The sequence below is a fragment of the Ambystoma mexicanum genome, chromosome 4p (genome assembly GCF_040938575.1).
Source record: "Ambystoma mexicanum isolate Mex_15411 chromosome 4p, UKY_AmexF1_1, whole genome shotgun sequence".
NCBI classification, from domain to species: domain Eukaryota; kingdom Metazoa; phylum Chordata; class Amphibia; order Caudata; family Ambystomatidae; genus Ambystoma; species Ambystoma mexicanum.
This window is the reverse complement of record NC_090927.1, coordinates 118,472,144-118,492,112: the sequence shown is the minus strand read 5'-3', so window position 1 is coordinate 118,492,112 and position 19,969 is coordinate 118,472,144. Positions and strand designations below refer to the sequence as shown.

Sequence of the window (19,969 nt, the reverse complement as noted above, 5' to 3'; positions counted from 1 at the left end):
TAACACACTCCAGTCTGTACAATACGGTCCAGGCTCAGTGAACTGGGATACAAATGTAACATATGGGGCAAGGAGTTTAGAAAAGAGAACCTTACAATTGGCACGGCAGGAGAAGATGGTGGCCTGGGTGGAATGCAACAGGAAGCTCAAGGTGAAATTGACCACTTGAAGTAGACCTGTTAGTGAACTCTTGTTCACATGAAGTGAGAGGGAAGATGTATTGTGGGAATAAATGGCAAAATGTAACAACACGGGCATCAATGGACAACCTTTTACAACAGTTTACTATAAACTCAAATTTCTTGTGTTCATCAATTTATATGTATTGTAGAGTCTTGAATGTTGCCACCAATACAGAGTGATGCCCCACCTTGTAGACGGTTTAGTGGTGGAAGTTCTGGTTCACTAACTGCCATGGTTGTCTGATCTATCGATGGCCTGTTTTATCAGGACTTTACAAGAGTTGGACCAGTAGAGTGTTTTCCAAGTGGGCTTTGTTCCGGATCCTCATCGAGGGTGGAGGTGCCTGGTAGGCTGGTAAATGGAGAGAAGTGTTGGAGCACTCAAACCTCATCCAAGTACAAACAGGAAATGAGGGGAATGGGGAACCCATCCAAGTAGTAACAGGAAATGAGGTGCCTAGGGGACCCATCCAAGAAGAAACAGGAAATGAGGGGCCTGGGGGACCCATCCAAGTAGAAACAGGAAATGAGGTGCCTGGGGGACCCATCCAAGTAGAAACAGGAAATGAGGGGCCTGTGGGACCCATCCAAGTAGTAATAGGAAATGAGGTGCCTAGGGGACCCATCCAAGTAGAAACAGGAAATGAGGTGCCTGGGGGACCCATCCAAGTAGAAACAGGAAATGAGGGGCCTGGGGGACCCATCCAAGTAGTAACAGGAAATGAGGTGCCTAGGGGACCCATCCAAGTAGAAACAGGAAATGAGGGGCCTGGGGGACCCATCCAAGTAGAAACAGGAAATGAGGTGCCTGGGGGACCCATCCAAGTAGAAACAGAAAATGAAGGTCCTGGGGGCCCCATCCAAGTAGAAACAGGAAATGAGGGGAATGGGGAACCCATCCAAGTAGAAACAGGAAATGAGGTGCCTGGGGGACCCATCCAAGTAGAAACAGGAAATGAGGGGCCTGGGAAACACATCCAAGTAGAAACATGAAATGAGGGGCCTGGGGAACCCATCCAAGTAGAAACAGGAAATGAGGGGCCTGAGGGGCCTCTTCTAACCTTACCACACGTTCCTATTCCCGGCTCTGTCAGGTGGAGAAGATGGAGAGAAACCAATCAAGGATTAACTTTTTTGACCAGGTGCAGTATTTAAAAGATGTCAAAATGCAAAATCATGCATTACATGCAGCTGCCTTCATCTAATAGTAAACTTTGTGCTAGAAGTAGCTTCACTAGAAATGTAAAATGCAGTACGACTTCCCGTGCCTTCTCAAGACTTATACAAATACCTCATCTGAAATATCAATATGCGAAAGCAGAGAGTGAAGTAGCAGCGGGGTCAAGATGAGAGGATATCCAGACAGAGAGCGCCCCTGTGCATGTGCAGCGGGTTCTCTGTGGTTTCAACTCCATGGGCCTCATTACACGGAATGCGGTAAGGGTTTACCGGTACCGCCTTACTACGAGGTCCCTTTGCGACTCCTGACCTTAACGGCTGGTCTGGCCCAGCCGTTAAGGAACGGGCCCGCAAAGGGACCTTGATGCTAATTTCGGTACCGCAATTTGCGGTGCCGTAATAAGCTCCTTCCCCATTCCGATTGAGCCCTATGGGGGCAGAAATGGGAATGGGGAAGTCCCTTGGTGAATGGGGAATTACCGCCCCCGCTCACCTTGGAGTAGGGCGGTAATTCTGCCATCCACCAAGGCGGACACGGTAAAATACCGGCGGCAACCATGGCGCTAATAGCGCCATGGTTACTGCATACCGTGTAATGAGGCCATGACTTTTAGGTCGTGGCAATTTCACAGTTGTCATATGTGGTTGTCCTCTTTCTTATATTGGGTGGGCCACACCACCATTCCCTCTGGCCTGTCCACCCCTTTCCACGCCTTGTCTTGCCCCTGCATGCCCCCCGCCCCCTATCTATATGTGTATCTATTAGGTCGAGGTAGTCAAATTGATATGACCAAACAGTCCACTATAAACATTTTGAAGGTGAAACCGCTGCAGATCGTGTAACAAATACAGACAAAATTTCCCGCGAGGGAGACAGCATGTCTTTTTTTTTTAATTCCCTTGCATCCAATAATATTGTATTTTTTAATGATATATATGTTGATTATCCTATTTTTATTTCCATGAACTCTTAATGGCTTTGAACCGAATAAAGAATCACATTTTCTTTTCTGCACTTTGAAAATTCACCCCATTTGTAAATTTGGGATGGCCATTGAAATGTGCAGAAACACCCGTCCCCGGGCCTCCGAGTCACCTGTTTTGCACAATGTCGCAAATGAGGGCAATGGGGTGGGGGGGGTATCTGAATTTACGCATCTGTGATACACACAATCAGATGCCTTTTCTGCACGATGTACAACTTTTCTTTGACATTCGATCACCTGCCCACCCCTCAAAATCACCCTAAGAAAACATTTGAGAATTGGGGTCGCTGAGGAAAAAGGGACGATGGAGGCAGGTGGATCACGAAGCTAGCACTGGACAGTTCACAAAATAAGCAAAATGCCAATCAATGAAGAGACAAGGGAAGAGACAAGTTGTACAAGAAACACAAACGTCACCAGGAACTGCTTATTTGAGGATAGTTTAATTAATCTGAGTCAGCGTATTTGAATTTATAACAATCAGTTGCTAATTAGGGAAAATTGAGGCTTATCCAGGGAAGTTCCAGTGGCCGGTGTCTACAGAAAGAGCCCTGATTAAGTCCATCTGTGGGTGAAGCGCTTGGGATTTTGTTTGTGTTTTTGTTTAAACGGTTGCTATTGGCGAGCCGATAGTCTGACACCGAACTGATCTTTTTCGGAGGAAGATTTTTCGTGAACCCCTTTTTTAATTTGATGCGAGCGCAACCGAAATATCAGCGTGTTTACAAAAGACTTTCACAAACACCCAGAAGGTTTCCATTGAAGGCGTATATCTTTTACTAGAGAAAACAGATGCCACAGTCCTAGCCAGTTTCACAGTCCTTTCACAGCACGCTTATTCCGATTTAGTGGAGTCTCATGTTTTCATCGCAGCAATTTTCACCGTGGTGTTATCAACCGGGCTGCTGGATTTTTTCAATGGCGGGGTTCCCCCCCATCCATTGGTCTTCAGCGACGGATGGACTGCGTTGAGTGTGAAACGCATTCTACCGCTGCCAGTTGAGGTATAACAGTTTTAGGGTTTGGACGGTGATCCTGAAGTAAGGAGCAGGGCGGTATGGTTTTATTTTGCATACAAGCAATAGTTGATATCAGGCTACATCGGACCTTTTGGTGATGAGCTGTTTGACCAAGAGGTTCCAGCTGATGGTAAAAGCCAGAGATTTGGTGCTGAGGGCCAGTTTTAGCGTGAGCACTACACGATTCATGCTGAACAGCCAGAGTAGAATTAGCGGTTGTTTTCGTGTGTTTCACATAAACTTGGATCTGATGGGTGGAGTGCCAGTATCAAAAGACAGCATTAGCCATGAGATGTAATCAGTGCAGGTGAGCTTTAAGTATTGCTGGGAGTTGTCCCCATATTTTAGTACCGAGATGTTGGGATCCTTGAGAAGAGTCGCTAGAAGCTCCAGGTAGAGGTTAAAGATAACTGGAGGTGAGATGGAACCCTGGGGGACTCTGCACATGACTGAGGGGCACAGGGATCTAAACCTCCCCATCTGGAGCAGTTGGTGGCTGTCTACCAGAAAGGAAAGAGACCAGCCAAGTGCAGGATCAGTGAACCCTACTAATGTCACGTGAAGTGTGTGGCATTGCGTGTTCCATGTCTCGGGAGGATAGCTCAGCGGCAACGTGCTCGCCTTGGATGCAAGACGACACGGAGCACCACAGGTTCGATCCCGGGTCCACGCTTAGAAACCTCTGGGTATTAAGCATGTTATAAATAACCTATCATATCATATCATATCATATCATGGAGTTGAACGCTGGTGAGAGGTTGAGAAGGACCAACTAGCAGGAACCACCAGCATCCAGGATGTCCGATGCATCCTCTGCTACCTGCATGGTTGGCATGTTGAAAGCCCTGCAGCATCCGGTAGCAACATATCTGTACAAGAAGCTCCATCACCATGGGTTTCTCAATGGACGTCCCTAGGAAGGGCAGGCTGGTAATTGAGTGGGTGGTAGTGAGGTCGCCCCAATCCAGATTGCCTTTCTTCGGAGAAGCACACATAGTAAGCCTGTTTTTGAGAGATGCAGGGAAGGACCTTTGTGAGAAAGACGCACTGACCATTTGGAGGAGACGGGAGAAGCCATTAGCCCTGACTTGATTGGAGGATGGTGGCGAGGAGGGCATCATCCTTACATTTGGTGGGTTTGATGGACTCGAGGAGGTGGAAGAGCGCAGTAGCCAAGGAACCATTCTTGCTATTTCCTAGGGGGCACGGGGTGGGGCTGGGTCATGATGGGCTCTTAATTCTTCTGATTCCCTCGATAAAGAAATGATGGGGTGACATCCTTCTACTGATAGGGAAATGAGGGCCCTGGAATGGATTGTAGCAGCAGCCTAGTAGTGTTTTTTCAGGCTTTATGGACGAAGATAAAGGCAACCCCATTTCTGGGATAGAAATAGCACAGTGTCCTGTGACTGCAAGCCTGTTACAGTATGTGGGATGTAAAAGTGATATCCATTAAACGTAGCATTTCTTTTCTATAATTGGGAGTGCCTTTGGGGGTTTACATGCGATTTTAACGAATATAAAATAACGAACAACATTTATATCTAAACATTTATAACGAAATGAAATTATAATTCTTCTTTATTTTTATTTGTGAGGGTCCTCCCCAGTCCTCCTGTTTCCCTTCTTTTATAATCTGACTCCAACCCCTCTCCACCCGTTTTAACCACTTACCCCAGACCCCATATATGTATTTAAAAATATTTAAATATTCTTTTCGTTAAACATGTTTGGTTAAAATTGTTGTTCGTTATTATCCATTCGAAAAAATCACTAAATACCCTGGTGGGGATGGTGTTTTGGGGTAAACTCTGCTTTCAAATCACGTGTACAAAATGGAAGCTTCCAGAAACGTATGGGAAAAAGGAGTTTGAAATCGAAACTTCTGGAGTATAGGAAATACAAAAACCAGTGGCATGGCCCTCAACCGAGCTGTGTCCACGTCTGCTGCACAGCGGGGCTTTGTGCCCCATTAAGTGAAAAGAAAGCCACCCCAATGTTACTCCAGTGCCCAGGGGCAGCGCAATATTCTTTAAAAGCGCACCTGGTGAACCCACCTGTTTGTTAAATAGGCTTCCTGTCCACCCACGCTCATGCTGACCCTGTGGCATGAGCTGCACTCTCACCATTGTAGCGGGAGCTGCGGGAGCACCAGACTACCACCTGGAATGAGATCAATGGCCGCCCAAAATGAGTGCACTAATTTCATACCACCGCCTGCGTGGGAGACCAACTTGGAAACTCAAAGTCCTTCTTTTCCCCTTGTGAAAGGGCATGATTGTGGTGCGCTGTGCGTGTCTGCATTTGCACGCTCCCTGAGCCTGATTGCCCATCTGCATGCTTTGGCAGTACAAAGCATGTGCACAGTAGTGCATAGCGGGTCCCTCATTTTTATGGTCCATACTAGCATGCAAATTATGGCAAACCCTGTTTTGAATGAGGCTGCTTCTGTAATACCAATGTGCACCCCTGCAGGTCAAAGAGCACAGTGTGCGGTTGGTGCCTGGGGTGAACCAAGATGTCATACCCTCTACAAGAACGTAGTCCGTAGTGGATGTGAATCTTGAGAACCTCTGCCTTGCACGGCACGAGAACGAGCCATCATTAGACCTGCGTGCGGCCTACGATACGCTTGATCTTGATCAGATCCTACTGCAATTGCGTCAGTGTTCCAGGAACCATGCTGAAATGTATGCGGCCTACGATACGCTAGATCTTGATCAGATCCTACTGCAATTGCGTCAGCGTTCCAGGAACCACGCTGAAATGTATCAAAGTCTTTCTGGGGCAACTACAGCGTATGTTTCTCCTAAAGTCACCACATGTCCTTTACTATGCAACTTGTATTTACCACCATAACCAGCTCGTCCAGCTGCAGCACCTTGATCGGCAGATGTCTGGAGATGACTCTCGGACACACCTCGGTATAGGGGCAGCGGTGTAGCCGCGCCAATGTCACCCAATGTCAGGATCTGATTTAAGAAAGCACTTATGACATCGATCGGTGGCAGAACCAGCAAAACACGCTTCCTGAAGCCCCTTCACCCTAAAAGCATTGACAATTAACTGCCTTTCATGACCCAAGAGAATGGAATGATTATGGGAACAAAAGTCAGTACTCATGCACGGGTTGGCTCACCGGCGCATCCAGTCCGTGGCACCAACTAGGTCCCAGATATGACCACGATTAGAATGTACTGTGACCTGTCAGGGTCTGAAGATGCCGCCTCTGCATAGTACTTATCTGTTGTTCCATTTAATAGTGTGAGGAGCAGATAATGTTGCACCGCGGAGCGGCGAAACGGATCGTGTGGAAACAATTGATTCCACACTTTTCGTGCTTTACTCACGGTATTGTTCCGTTCATGGTGTTCTCTTTGCAGCATGCTCCTTAAACGCATAGCCTTGAGAAAGTGCTATGTAAAGTGCAAAACAGCAAAATGGCTATGTAGCAAGATTGTGACAATAAGCATCGGAACCAGGCTGCCAGATGACTCCGCCAACTGAGCAGAGCCCACCCAGCTTGTGATCTTGTCACTGGCTGGCAGTTGATGAAAGAATTCAATTCACAGTACGAAACCCCTTGGGGTAGTGCCCATATTACCACAATATATTCTCTCATGGCACTGCTCTGATCCATCAAATTCAGGTTTAATGAAAGAAACTCTGGAATAACTTTGATCAACCTTCACAGCAACAAATATACCAAATGTTCAGAAAAAGACCTGAAAAATACTATGTTTATTCCCTTGGCCTCTGGCAAGTCACGACTGGATCCCTTCTCTCCATTGGACCTGGGCCCCATCAACTAATCTGCTTCCTGCCTCAGATTCGGCATGCGATCGAGCAGATTTGAACAAGAACATCGCCTCGCCTAAGAGAGGACCCGGTGGGCCACCAGCTGGGAGCTTCTAGGGTAGTGGCCGTGGAACAATCGCCCTTCTCAAAAAAAATCTAGTGTCCACGTCGATTGACTTTTGAAGAGGCACTATAGAGCTGTAACTAATTACTCCCTTACTAAAGCCTGTCCCTTGCTTGCCACCAAACCAACCAATGCAATCTACGTTCTACCGCTGATGGTCCCCTCATATCACCATAGCCCTGAAGTAGCCAATGGATTACTTACTTTTTGCGCTACAAATCAGATTAAAAAATAAATAAACAATTCTTGCTAAGAGAACGTGTTGCTTACACTGATAACCTACATGCTGGATTACTAGGGCAAGGCGTTTCCTGGGATACCGTGGAATCGGGGCCCGAAATCAAGAAACCACTATCGATGTGGTGCGGAGCACCATGTAGTGTAGGTCAATGGCCTTCACATAGCAGAACCCGGGAACCAGGGTTCAATCCAAGGACATATCAAATTTCACTTCACACACATGCCTGTTGGAGCCTTAAAACAGTCTCCAATGTCACCTCACTTGTTCAGTGCTTGGTCTTTCACCGACTCGGGTTAGAGGGAAGGACTCTACTACCCGCAGTGCCTTGCCCTGGATTTCCTTCACCAGATGTGTGTCCATTGAGTCCAAGCGCTTCTAAGCTGCCTCCGTCCATTGGGAATTTGTCTGTAAAGTTTCCTTTTCTCTTTGCAAAGATTATGCATGTCCTGTGTGACTAGTCATGTGTCCTGCTTCTCTTGCATGCGCTCTTGATTACATGCCGCTGTCCGTTTAGTGTGTTGAAGACACGCGGAGCGATCTATTGGCCTCCTACATGCTGATGTTCTTTTCAGTCTGGATGACTAAATCCTCTCTTCTTTCTTCCGCAGGTCTGCGAGGGGAACAAGGTATGTCCTGCCTTCCTCATCATATTTCCCATTAGGCTCTGCTTCATTAGTGCCCGGAGCAGGGAACAAGGCAAATCGTCCACTGCATGCATTGACACACATTTATTTATTTATTTATTTATAAAGCACAACCAGGCCCAAGGGCAACTGGGCGCATATTCTTAGATACTGGTTACAATATATACAGTATGCACACATACATCAAGAGTACATTATTATACACAAATACAGTATATTAAAATTTAGCAAAAGCCTAAGTGAAGGTGCTTCATGCGTTCACGCGTTCCCCACACATAGGGAGAAAGAATTGCACGCTGCTCCTTACACTACACGGGCTGATTACGATGCCAAGATGATGGTCACAGTCGCGAGCGAGACCGGTGGCGCGTCTGCCCGGCCATGTTAGTTACTGCAATTCTGATCTATACACGGAGCAGATGGATTGTGCACTGAAGGAGGCCTCCGGGGGGAGTTGGCGCGTTATTAAGAATTAAAATAAATAAATAAATACTTGCACCGTGATCAACCTAGGTTTCCATGCCTTGAGCTGCATGCCTCTCTTGAGTGCGGGGTGAGTTATGCCGTGCTCACATGCGTACAGCAGAAACCTGTAACTTGTCTGCCCTAGCAAACATGGTGATAGTCATTGCCAGTTTGTACAGACTGAAACATGCACAATGTTGTTCAAATTAAGCCATTCTGCACCATTGGTGCAATTCAGTTGCCAGAGTCCTGCAAACCCTGCAGCGGAACTGTGGTGCAGGGTTCATGCACAGAGTTTATATTCCACCAGCAATAGAACTGCATGGAAAGTTCCAATTCCTCACTTTATCCCCACATCTACACACATCGCAATATACCTCTGTGTATAGGTGACCCATCGCTTGAGGATATACCCGGGCTGAACAACTCCAGACCTCGAGGGCCAGATCTGTGTCGTATCTTCATTATGCCCCTCATTAATATTCATGAGATACATCTGCATTCAATGAATCTAAATGTATGCAAATATTTTCGTATTAATATTAATGAGGGATATCCTGAAAACCTGTCAGGTTTCCAGCTCTCAAGGCCTGGAGTTGGACAATACTGGTCTATATCATTCTCAGGACTCACCAGGAAAGATCCAGGCAGTTTTATAAACTAACATCCTCCACGGGAACCAGTGACAAGTAATTGCTAGGCCTTCTGTGGCATTGCAGCTGGCCTTACTTCCACTCTGACTTGATTCTCTTAATCCTCACTGTCCTTTTCATCATTCTTTCAAGTCCCCTGTGCCACAGCTTACCCCTTCCAACTACTGTTCCCTCCCCCTTGCCAAGGCTAACATGCCTGGTAAACATTGACATCTCACCTCCACCTCTCTATTTGCCAACCCCACCTCCAGTCCTTTCTGTCTTGTCTCTATGAATTAATTAAAATAAATTTGGTCAGTTTAATAGTGTGAGACCCCGAAACTTTGGGTCTGAGGCTTATGGTCTGAAGAACGGTTGCATATATAGAGCACCTTATATTCATATGACCCCCCCTCCCCCTTTGCAATGGTCATATTTTGCAAGCTTACACCCACCAGCAGCCTTGCAACGAGCACTGATTGCCACAAACTCTGAGTTTCTCTCTTTGGTTCTTGCCACCAACAACTGTGACTCCTTAATGTTGTAAACACAGTACTTAAAAATACTAAACGTCTCTAACGGGCAGGTTACGCTGTCAAGGACTGGCAAATCCAGACATTCCTAGACTAAAAAGTAAGGAATATAACATTATACCTTGCTGCCAGGGAAAATGATGGGCATTATTGCCGCCCCTACAAGTTACAGGGGTGAGCTGCAGGTCTGCGCCCACATCAACAGGTAGAGCATATAGCGTCTGGTATAACCCTTGGCAGTGGGCTATAATATAATATTCCCTATTGTTTATAATGTCTAATGTCAACCTAACGCTGTTACAGTTCTATGTGAAAATGTCCCCAGGGAAAAAGTCGCCAATCAGGCGATTTCTTTTTCCCCCCACCCCTAAAAGCCTTCCCATACATAATCTAGAAAGGGCATGAATTACTATTCTAAATCCAATCCTAGAAAATTTGGGGAAAGTGCTTGATTTTCGTGGGAGTGCAAATTTGGGGAAATGACCCATTTCCAGACACCTTTTGTATTGGATTGCGCTGCTACATTGGAATCCTTTAGGATAGAATATTCTGTTTACAACAGGAAGAGGTCAAATGAAAGCCTTGTAATGTTGGAAAAGAAGGCTTACACGAGCCATAAGCAGCACAGTCTGTTGAGTTAACCAATGGAAATGCTCAGAATGTGGCCTGTAACCATCAGTGCAAGCCGTCACGCATTCCCACAGCTGAATACTCCCGCTTATTCTTAATTCACCACACCTGATGCCTTCATCTGTTCACCTTCCAGCCACAACCCACTCACATACCTAAGACATTTTTCAATAATAATGAAATATTTCCAATTATCTCATACTGTCTCCACCACACCACATATTTCCCATCTTTCACTCAATGGAAATGGAAAAGGGGTTCTTATTTTAGCTACCTTTTTCCCCATGGTGGCCATCTTGCCTTGGGAAAATGTTTCTTTGTTGAAACTGCTCTCGCCAAATAGCATCTTTTCATGAAAGAAAAACTATTTTTAAAGACACCATTAGAATCCAAGCCATTTTGCCAGGGTGCTAATGGTGCTAGGCACCTTAAAGGTGGACTGTGCTGGCTGGCCAGGTATTTATTGCCAGGTTATAAACCTGTGCCACTGCCTAGTCAGCAACTGACCTACCAACATTCCAACGTTCTAACTTATAGCCCTCTTTTTAACAGGCTACACCAGTCATTAAAGGCCTGGAGATCAACTTAAAGACATGAGGAAAGTGAGGGCATTTAATTAGGTCTTATGGACATATGGCAGCTGTTATCACCTGCTACAGCAGACTGTAAGGCTGTTAACACCCTAGAAAGCACCCGGGTACCTTTTTTAAACCTAATAGGAAATTTGTTTGAGTTCCAAACATGCTGGTATCAGAGCTCTCCCAACTTCCCTCCTTTACAAAATAACCCAACCTAAGATGGCTGCCATGGCATGGAGAAATTAATGAGCCCCCTTTCCATTTCCATGGTACTTATGCAGAGGAATCAGTGACGTAGTTGCAGTTGTCATAGAAGAAGCTGTCAGGAGGATTATCAACACAGAAAATATATGTATGAAGAACAAAATATTGAGCAGTGTGAGGATGCCCAAATGTCGAGCAATCTGATTGGCTGTGATCCACTTCCCATAGTAAACGTGTAGTTAAAGCTATGCTCTTTTAGTTGCAGGTGCTTCCCGTACTACTGGCTCTCCCAAGCCCTGGAGCATGAGTTTCAGGAAGGTTCCTTAAAGGAGCCTGTGTCTGACACTGCCTTTATGGGTCACAGCTTCTAGAAGTGATCATTACTAGCAGGACTGTCCACTGTGTACATCATGAACCGGCCTCCCGATTGAGGTTTTGGTGGTTGTGTGGTTATGCTTTTTTTACTGCTGCGCTCCAGGGGGCTAGGATAACTGACCTCTTCCCTTACTGTTTGACACGCAGGTGCCGTCGGAGAAGCTGCCACTGTGCCCCATGTATCGTTCAGCGCAGCACTCACCTACCCTCAGGTGGACAGCGGAACTGTCGTATTCGATAAAGTGCTCGTAAATGATGGCAATTACTACGACCCCATCACCGGTGAGTCAAGGTCACCCCCTATGCGCATGACGGGCATATTCTACCTGCACAAAGTATTTAATCAAATTCATATTCAATTGGAAATAACAGATATGACAAATGAGGACTGGGCACTGTGTTATCAAGCACACGACCAGGAGGTTGGCCCTAGTTTAGTATCCAACTAGAAAACTGAGAACCACACCTGACTGCGAGCTATATGATCCTTACACAATTACTTCATATCCCTGTGCTTCAGTTCTCAGTTTGTTAAAATGGGAACACTTTGAAAAAAAGGCTACACAGCTGCATGAAGCATCATCTAATCCTCAGCAGAACTGTTACAGGACTACAGGCCGTTGAGAGTGTGGGGTGGCGCTATACAATTGTCTACTCAGGGTCCCTGCATGTCGTTTTCTGTTGCCTTCCTTAGAGAATAACTGTTTGATTTTGCTTTGCTATTCGGGTCAATATTGGTGATGGATTGTGTTGTTTCCTTTTTCAGACCTAAGATGGCGTCTGCTTCTTCCTTTGAGAAACCGGAGGTGGTCAATTTCTTCGTATGACATTATTAGCGTGCAAACACTCTTGATGCTTCCAAAGGGTAGCTTTTTCGTGGTGCCGGCATGCCGACATATTCATAAGAGTGAAACTGACAAGTTTGAGAAAGACCGTACATCTGCTTCTAAATTCTGAACAATTGATGGACTAAAATCAGCTGTATTATTGAAAAAATGAATATTGGTGCTTATTTTAGAATTGTACCACCATTTTCATCAATTAAAAACATTAGAAGCCACTAAGTGGACATCTGGGTTTGCAGCCAACACCGCTGGCTGATCAGCCAGGGTTCTTCGTTTTGTTCTAATTTTGAGTGCCCGTCACAGAGGCATCTTTTATTGGGTTTGCAACCCATTTAGAGACTTAAACCGTGTATTCCAGAAAAATTGAAGAATATTAAACAATAGCTATGCACACTCACTGCTCTCTATTTTGCCTATCCGTGGATTATCTGAGTGCTTGCACGCTAATAATGTCATACGAAGAAATTGACCACCTGGCAGACAATAGAGCTACCACACTCGGTTTCTCAACCGAAGAAGCAGACGCCATCTTAGGTCTGATAAAGGAAACAACACAATCCATCACCAATATTGACCCGCATAGCAAAATCAAACAGTTGGAATATACTATAAGGAAGTCTATACAAGTGTCCACTCCTTCAGACAGCGAACCTCCATGCTCTGGGAAGCTCCACCATCCGAAAGAAAGTACAGTAGTAGTATATGAAACCAAATCATCGCCCCACCATTGAACAAGCAAAAGGCCTCATTTGGCTAGCTTTCTCGCACATCTTTTTTCCGGCTCTCCAGTCAAATTAAGGTCAACTACATGCAGGTTCCGAGGTTGCAGTTTCTAGGGACTCCAGCTTCACCTCAATGATGCATGAGCCTGATAAGGCTGGGGCTACTTGAGTTCTTGTGCAGGTTGGACATGGCCAAGAAGTTGGGGCTGACCCTCCCCTTTGGAGGCGGGGTCAGTGCTGCTTTGCATATGTTTTGCCTGATTCTGTGATGGCACAGACAAGCTAAAGCATCATGCAATACCCAGAGGAATTGGGACCAGTTAAGAAATGTTGCCTATTCGAATTTCTAGCCATCACTTTCTGCTGGTATAAAGCACCACAACAAGACACAGTGAATTCGTGGGACTTTGTGTGGATACTCGAAAATGCACAAATATCCATCTTTCTTTTTTTTCAATCACATTTAATGTGCACCATGGAAAGGGAGAAGTGACTACGTGTAGTCCCTTCTTGCTCTTCTATGGTGGCCATCTTCTTTGTTTACTTTTTTCCCCCTTTTTGAATGACTTCCCTGGAAAGGGTAAAGGGACTATGTATAGTCCCTTCGCCCCATTCCATGGAGGCCATCTTTTATTTCTTCTTTTTTTCAGTTACGAAATGAAAAAAGACACTATTAGTACCCCAGTCTAATGGGCCAGGATACTAATTGCAATACGCCCCTCGCTGGGGGGGGGGCATTACCACTTCAGGTAATGCCCCTCAGCTCGAGGATTACTGCTTAGTTATATCAGCTCCCCATGGGCTTCCGGTTATATGAATGTTTCCTGCATTTGTTATCCCGAATGGCAACTTTTGCTGAATTTGTTTTCGATGATTTTTCTGCTTTTTTTAACACAAACAGTAGATGGAGACCCCCTGCAACCTCCGTTGTACCACCCACCTTCCAGTATATACTTTACCCCAACTTACCATCTACCAGTTGTGTTAAAAATAAATCTGCAAGAAAATGTGTGCTGGGCATTAGTGATGAACCCGGGCTTTCTGCTATAGTTATTGAATGACTAACACATCTTCTGGTGTTATTATCCACAGGTATTTTCACTGCCCCTTACGATGGCCGCTACTTCATCAGCGCCATTCTGACTGGTCACAAGAACGAAAAGGTTGAGGCTGTGCTCTCCAAATCCAACTTTGCCATCGCTCGCGTTGATTCGGCCGGCTACCAGCCCGAAGGACTAGAATACAAGCCGGTGGTGGAGAACAAGCCTAGCACTGGCTCCTTGGGTATCTTCAACATCATCCTGCAGCTGAAGGTGGGAGATACGGTCTGCGTAGACCTAGTGATGGGCAAGCTGGCGCACTCGGACGAGCCGCTCACCGTCTTCAGCGGGATTCTACTCTACGAGGGCGAGGAAGATTAAAAAGGGACATGTTTATACCTGAGCCTCCATCTGACTCTGTATTTAATTATTTTTTTCTATTTGCCTGCTGGGGTTCCGAATATTTTCTTGGAATAACAAAACATTTTAACGGAGGTGAAATTCAGGGAGAAAGGAATTGGGAGGCTTGGGGGAAGGGGGTATTAATTTCTTTGGATGAATTTTCAGCACGCAGGGATTGTACGTGCATCTCTGCAAGCGGCGTGACGATAGCAGAGTTCACTATTGCTTTTCACTGCTTGGAGATACCACTGAGCCTCCCTACGTGTTTGACCACCATCCACGCTGTAAACACTAACGCTCTGTAAAAACCTGCCAAAAAGTCTACAACTCTTATCTGCTGGCTCTTCCAGCCAAATTATCAAACGAGCCAGCCACTCTGTGGCAACCAAGTCTGGTGGAACTATGGGTCAGGGTGAGGACATTCCCTGGTTGCTAAAGCTAATGTACACCCTTACTTCAAGACGACGCATTCCAGGACATAGGATTAACACAAAGTGAAAGACAGTCAAGTTATGTAGGCCCTGCATCAGCAGCTATAGTTTGGTTGAAGCATCTCGAAATAAATCAAGTGACTTTGGAGGTCTCTGCCTCTTTGACACATACCTGCAGCGTGGGAGTGCATGCAACACATCCATGGTCCAACTGCACGATGCAACATTGGGATTGGACACAACAGATGTGGACAGATCAAAAAATGTTTGTCATTGCATATATGTTCAGCAGCCATGATCCTCTTTTGGAAAGGAGAGAACAAAATAGATACTAGATACAAAATGGCCTAAATCACAGGTGCAACACAACAGAAAAGGGCTTTCTTTAAAATAGAATATCAATTTTCTGTTAAGTATCACTGAAACCGACTGATCGACCTTGGTTTCACCTCAAAGAGAGGGTCATGTGGATGTTTTTAGCGGATAGACACATGTAAAGATTGCATTCGGTTTGCTAACAGTTCACAATTGCCAAGTATGGAGTGAACCTAGAGCAGCCCTTCACCAGGGGTAAGTTTAGCCAAAGACCTTTTGGACATACTCAGTGACCTGTATTTCCCAGATGGCGTTGAAAAGTAAACCGAAAGCTTAGAAAACAAATACATATGATGGAATATTGTTGCATTAATATGGTTATTTCAGCATGGCAACAAAAAACTGAATCCAAACATATGATTTAGAACACTCTCTTGAAAAAAAATAAGTGATGAAAGATGGGATTAGGTGAAAAAGAAAAACAATCCACAGTGTAAAGGAATACATAAAACTAGGACCAACCTAGAACGGGCCGAGGACTAAAACAGTCCCTGGCAGAAGTGCAGGGATTTTAATATGAGTTGGCACTTAGGAGACACACCTCTCTGGTCAAGATACACCTCACTGGGGAAGAAGAAAGGGATATATACGGAAGGTGCAAAAAACATTGAAAACCATAACGCATCCAAATTTGAACTGGATTATATAACACAAAGTAAATGGCCATGTTTGATTTAGCTCTTAATACTCAATGTAAGGGTTTGGCTTAAACACACTGAATTTTGGTAGATAAGATCCATTGTTCTCAGAGAGATTCGTCCACTGCACTTGGGATTGGAAGCCAGGTCTCCTGGTTCCCACGCAGGCAGCTTCGTCACTAGACCACATCACCAAACAAATTGATCTGCAAAGGTAAGTTATCAGTGTCTCCAATGGTAACCAGAATATCACCACAGATACATGGCTTGCTTGCCCTTTTTGCCAGGGGACCTCCTTTTGTAATGGCAGCACCATCTTGTGTATATCAGCGTTGTCCACGTAGCTCCGTCCATGTATGTGCCTTAATCTAACATGGAGTTGGGTAACTGTGAAAATGGTCCCTTCTTCAGCTTTCAGACGTGCCTTGGTTCTGATCTACATTTATGCTTTGGTGCAAAGTATGGCCCAAGGCTTTTGTAAGCACTCCAGAGTTTATTTGAGTTGAAAATGTATATTAATGTGAAATCTAATGAAGAAAGGAAAACAATGCACACCGTGAACACCACTCTACTTCCTTTAGTCATCCTTTCTGCTTCGGAGAGGAAATCATTTCTGTCTCTCTCACTCTCTCTCTTCTCTCTCTCTTTCTCTCTGTAGATCTGTAGTGGGACTGAAACCTCTGAGGGGTTTCCAGTAATATTGGATTTGAGGTTAACATCTGTAGTGCAGGTAAAGAACTGTTCACCATTGTCCGAACATGTGTTAACTAGGATCGGCACATCAACAACCCCGGTGTTCTCAATGGCTCTGGCGGACCCTGCATCACAGCCTTATTCAGTAATCAGTGCTTCTCATTCAAGATAAAAGGAGCAGACCATCCACCACAGCATGTGCATAGTTGCCAAGTAGCCCTGTGTCATGGGTGACACTGTGATGAGTCCATGCTTATCCGGTTGCATGCTGGGACTTTTATTTTTGTTCTTCCCATTATAAGCATTGCCCTGCACATCCCAGCATGCAAAGCAGAAAGTCAGGGTTAGCTCATGGTGTCATGCAAGACACAGGGCCTCTTGATAGCTATGCATACAGTGTCTGATTTGCATCACCACACAATACACAAGATCATTTCACGTTGATTGTAAACACATTGCAACCACAAAAACACCTCAAACCCAGGGATAAGGTATCAATCTTCCTTATTCATGTCATGCATTGTCAAAAATGTTCTTAAATAAAACATCACCTCTTTTTTTTAGAAATGTGTCAGTCTCGGTTTTACTCAGTCTTTGTCTCAAATAACTTAAATCACCAGTACAGCTGTGTATCCACCAGCAAAAATGAATGAAGACTTTCTCTTCCTTCTTCCTCCCTAACATGTGTCACCTGATGGCAACCATCTGTATCCCCTCCCTCGATGCCCTTCCAAGGGCACCCTTCATAGCCAATCCATCTAATTCTAGCGGTATCATTGTACTCTATCACTGCCGCTTGTCGTCCAACGTCCTGTCGCTAGAAAGCTAGGCTTGTGCTGCATAAATTCCAATACTTGCATAGACTGTATAGACAGCCGTCAATAGAGCAAGGGGTACGTTTGCACTATCATGTGAAGCAGAGATGGATGAGTCATCAGTTGTGCATGGAATCAGCTCTTTTGCCCTTGGCAGGGCTGATTCTATGCCCAGGTAAGAGTATGGTGGGAGGAGTACCAATAACATATGTTTTTACTTTTAAGAAAAAATCAAAATGACAAGCACTCACCAATATCCCAAGAAACACACGTTTATCTAATGAACATCAACATTCTGTTAACAGAGGATGAGAGCTATATGAATACATGCATTGATACCCTGGCTCCTGCTCTGACTGATTTCTGCAACCATTCCTTCGCCACCGGAGTCTTCCCCTACCCCCTGAAGCAATCCCTTTTGCACCCACTTCTTAAGAAACCCTCTGCCGACCCCTCCTGCCCGGCTAACTATCGTCCCATCAACATCACTCCTTTCCTGGGCAAATTCCTGGAAAAGCTGGCCATCTCCCAGCTTAATCTCCACTCAGAATCTGTTGGCTGTCTCCATGACCATTAGTCTGGCTTCAGAGGTGCCAGAAGCACGGAAACTGCTCTCATGAACATCCGTGAAGACCTGCTCTCCAACCTTGATTCCAACACACCCTGTGACGTCATCTTACTTCATCTCTCTTCTGCCTTCGACATGGTCAACCATGTCATCATGCTCAAGCGTCTCTATGATAACTTTGCTATCAGTGATCAGGCCCTGGCCTGGCTGACCTCCTTCCTCTCTGATCGACTCTCCCAGGTCCAACTCAGGTCCTTTCTCTCCTCCACATCTCTCTCTAACTGTGGTGCTCGCCAGGGGTCTAACCTCGCTCCCTGGCTGTTCAACCAATACCTGGCACTTCTTGCCCGCCACTCTCTGCCCCACCTTTCAGTGCTATGCGGATGACACTCAGCTAATTTTCAGGCTCCTCTCAGCCACCTCTTCTCCTTCTCTCATCTCTGACTATCTGTCCGCCATCCAGGAGTGGTGTGCCGCCAATGATCTCTGCCTCAATGCCAGCAAGACCGAGATTCTTCTCATCGGCACTCCTGCTCCATCCTTCCCTGTCTCTCTCTGGCCGGCCGCTCTAGGCCATCTTCCTGCTCCCACCTGTGAGGCCAAAAACTCGGGGTCATCTTTGACTCCACACTTTCCTTCTCTCCTCACATCTCTGATGTCTCTAAGAAGTCACATTACCAGCTGCACCTCCTCAGAGGTATTCGTCCTTTCCTCTCCTTCCCCCAGAAGCTCACTGTCTCCAGAGCCCTGATTCTCTCTAGGCTGGACTACTGCAACAGCCACTTCCTAATCTGCCTGCCTCTACTCTTCGCCCTCTACAACTCATCCAAAACAGGACTGCGAGACTTGTCCTTGGCCTCAAGCCTTGGGACCGCATCTCTCCAGGACTGTAATCTCTGTACTGGCTCCCAGTGGCAGTGAGGATTAAGTTCAAAACCCTCTGCATTGTCCACAAGACCTTCTGGGGCCTGGGACCGCAATACCTTCAACTCTCTCTCCCTAAATTTCTTCCTTCTCGAGCACTTCGCTCATCCGCCTCCAACTCCCTCAGGGTCAGTCGCTTCTCTAAGCAGCGAGCTGCCTCCCTGCCTCTTTGAAACTTGAGGAGAACCATCTCCGGTTCCGGAAGCACCTCAAGACCTTCTCTTTGCTTCCGCTTTCTCTCCCCCCTCTCCCTTCCTGATCCCCTGGACGAATCTGAAACTGCACTGGTTTACCTGGCTACCCTCTGATCTCGGGCCCAGCCTCCCCCCCTGCCAGTTGCACACCTGCACTGCCCCCATGGCAACTCTTGCACTCGGGGACTGTTTCTGTATCCCTACAGCCCCTACTAGCACTTGACACCTGATGTCGCACTTTTTATCCTATTTATTCTACTTATTATCCTCATTAATTCACTGTTCATCCCATGCACATTTCCCCCTCTCCTCCTCCACCGCACTTGCGCGATCTCAATGTCACCTGGCCTATTAGGATCGCTGTCTGTTTTCCCTCTGTTTCCCCTCCCTTGCCTCGTCGCGCCTTGAAACACTTGTGAATAGGCACATTATAAATGCCATATCATATATCATATCATTTACATAATAACAATTAAAACCTTTAATTCCAGTCAAGGAGTAAAGGCCCAGTAAGGGACATGCAGAGAGGAGGTTTTTTTATTTTTTGTGTTTTTTATTGTTGTATTCACGGTTTACATAAAACCTTACACAACATAAATAAGCAAAAGAGAAATAAGAAATTACGACATTCATCTCTCATAAAACTATTAAGACAGAAATAGATCAAGGATAACAATTAAAAGTTTCAAATTCTAGATGCAAAAACATACCACGACAGTAACATCATACATA

General features: G+C 45.7%; 1 protein-coding gene across 1 annotated transcript in view; it reads left to right on the top strand.

The window, feature by feature from the left end:
- EMILIN1 (elastin microfibril interfacer 1) overlaps positions 1-17,303 on the top strand; it is a 183,455-nt gene extending 166,152 nt beyond the window's left edge. Inside the window, exons 7-9 of the mRNA XM_069605523.1 lie at positions 8,138-8,155; positions 11,738-11,872; positions 14,250-17,303. Of these exons, the coding sequence (XP_069461624.1) occupies positions 8,138-8,155; positions 11,738-11,872; positions 14,250-14,578 (482 nt within the window). The 3' untranslated portion in view covers positions 14,579-17,303. The remainder of the gene's footprint in view (positions 1-8,137; positions 8,156-11,737; positions 11,873-14,249) is intronic.
- Positions 17,304-19,969: the final 2,666 nt, after the last annotated feature.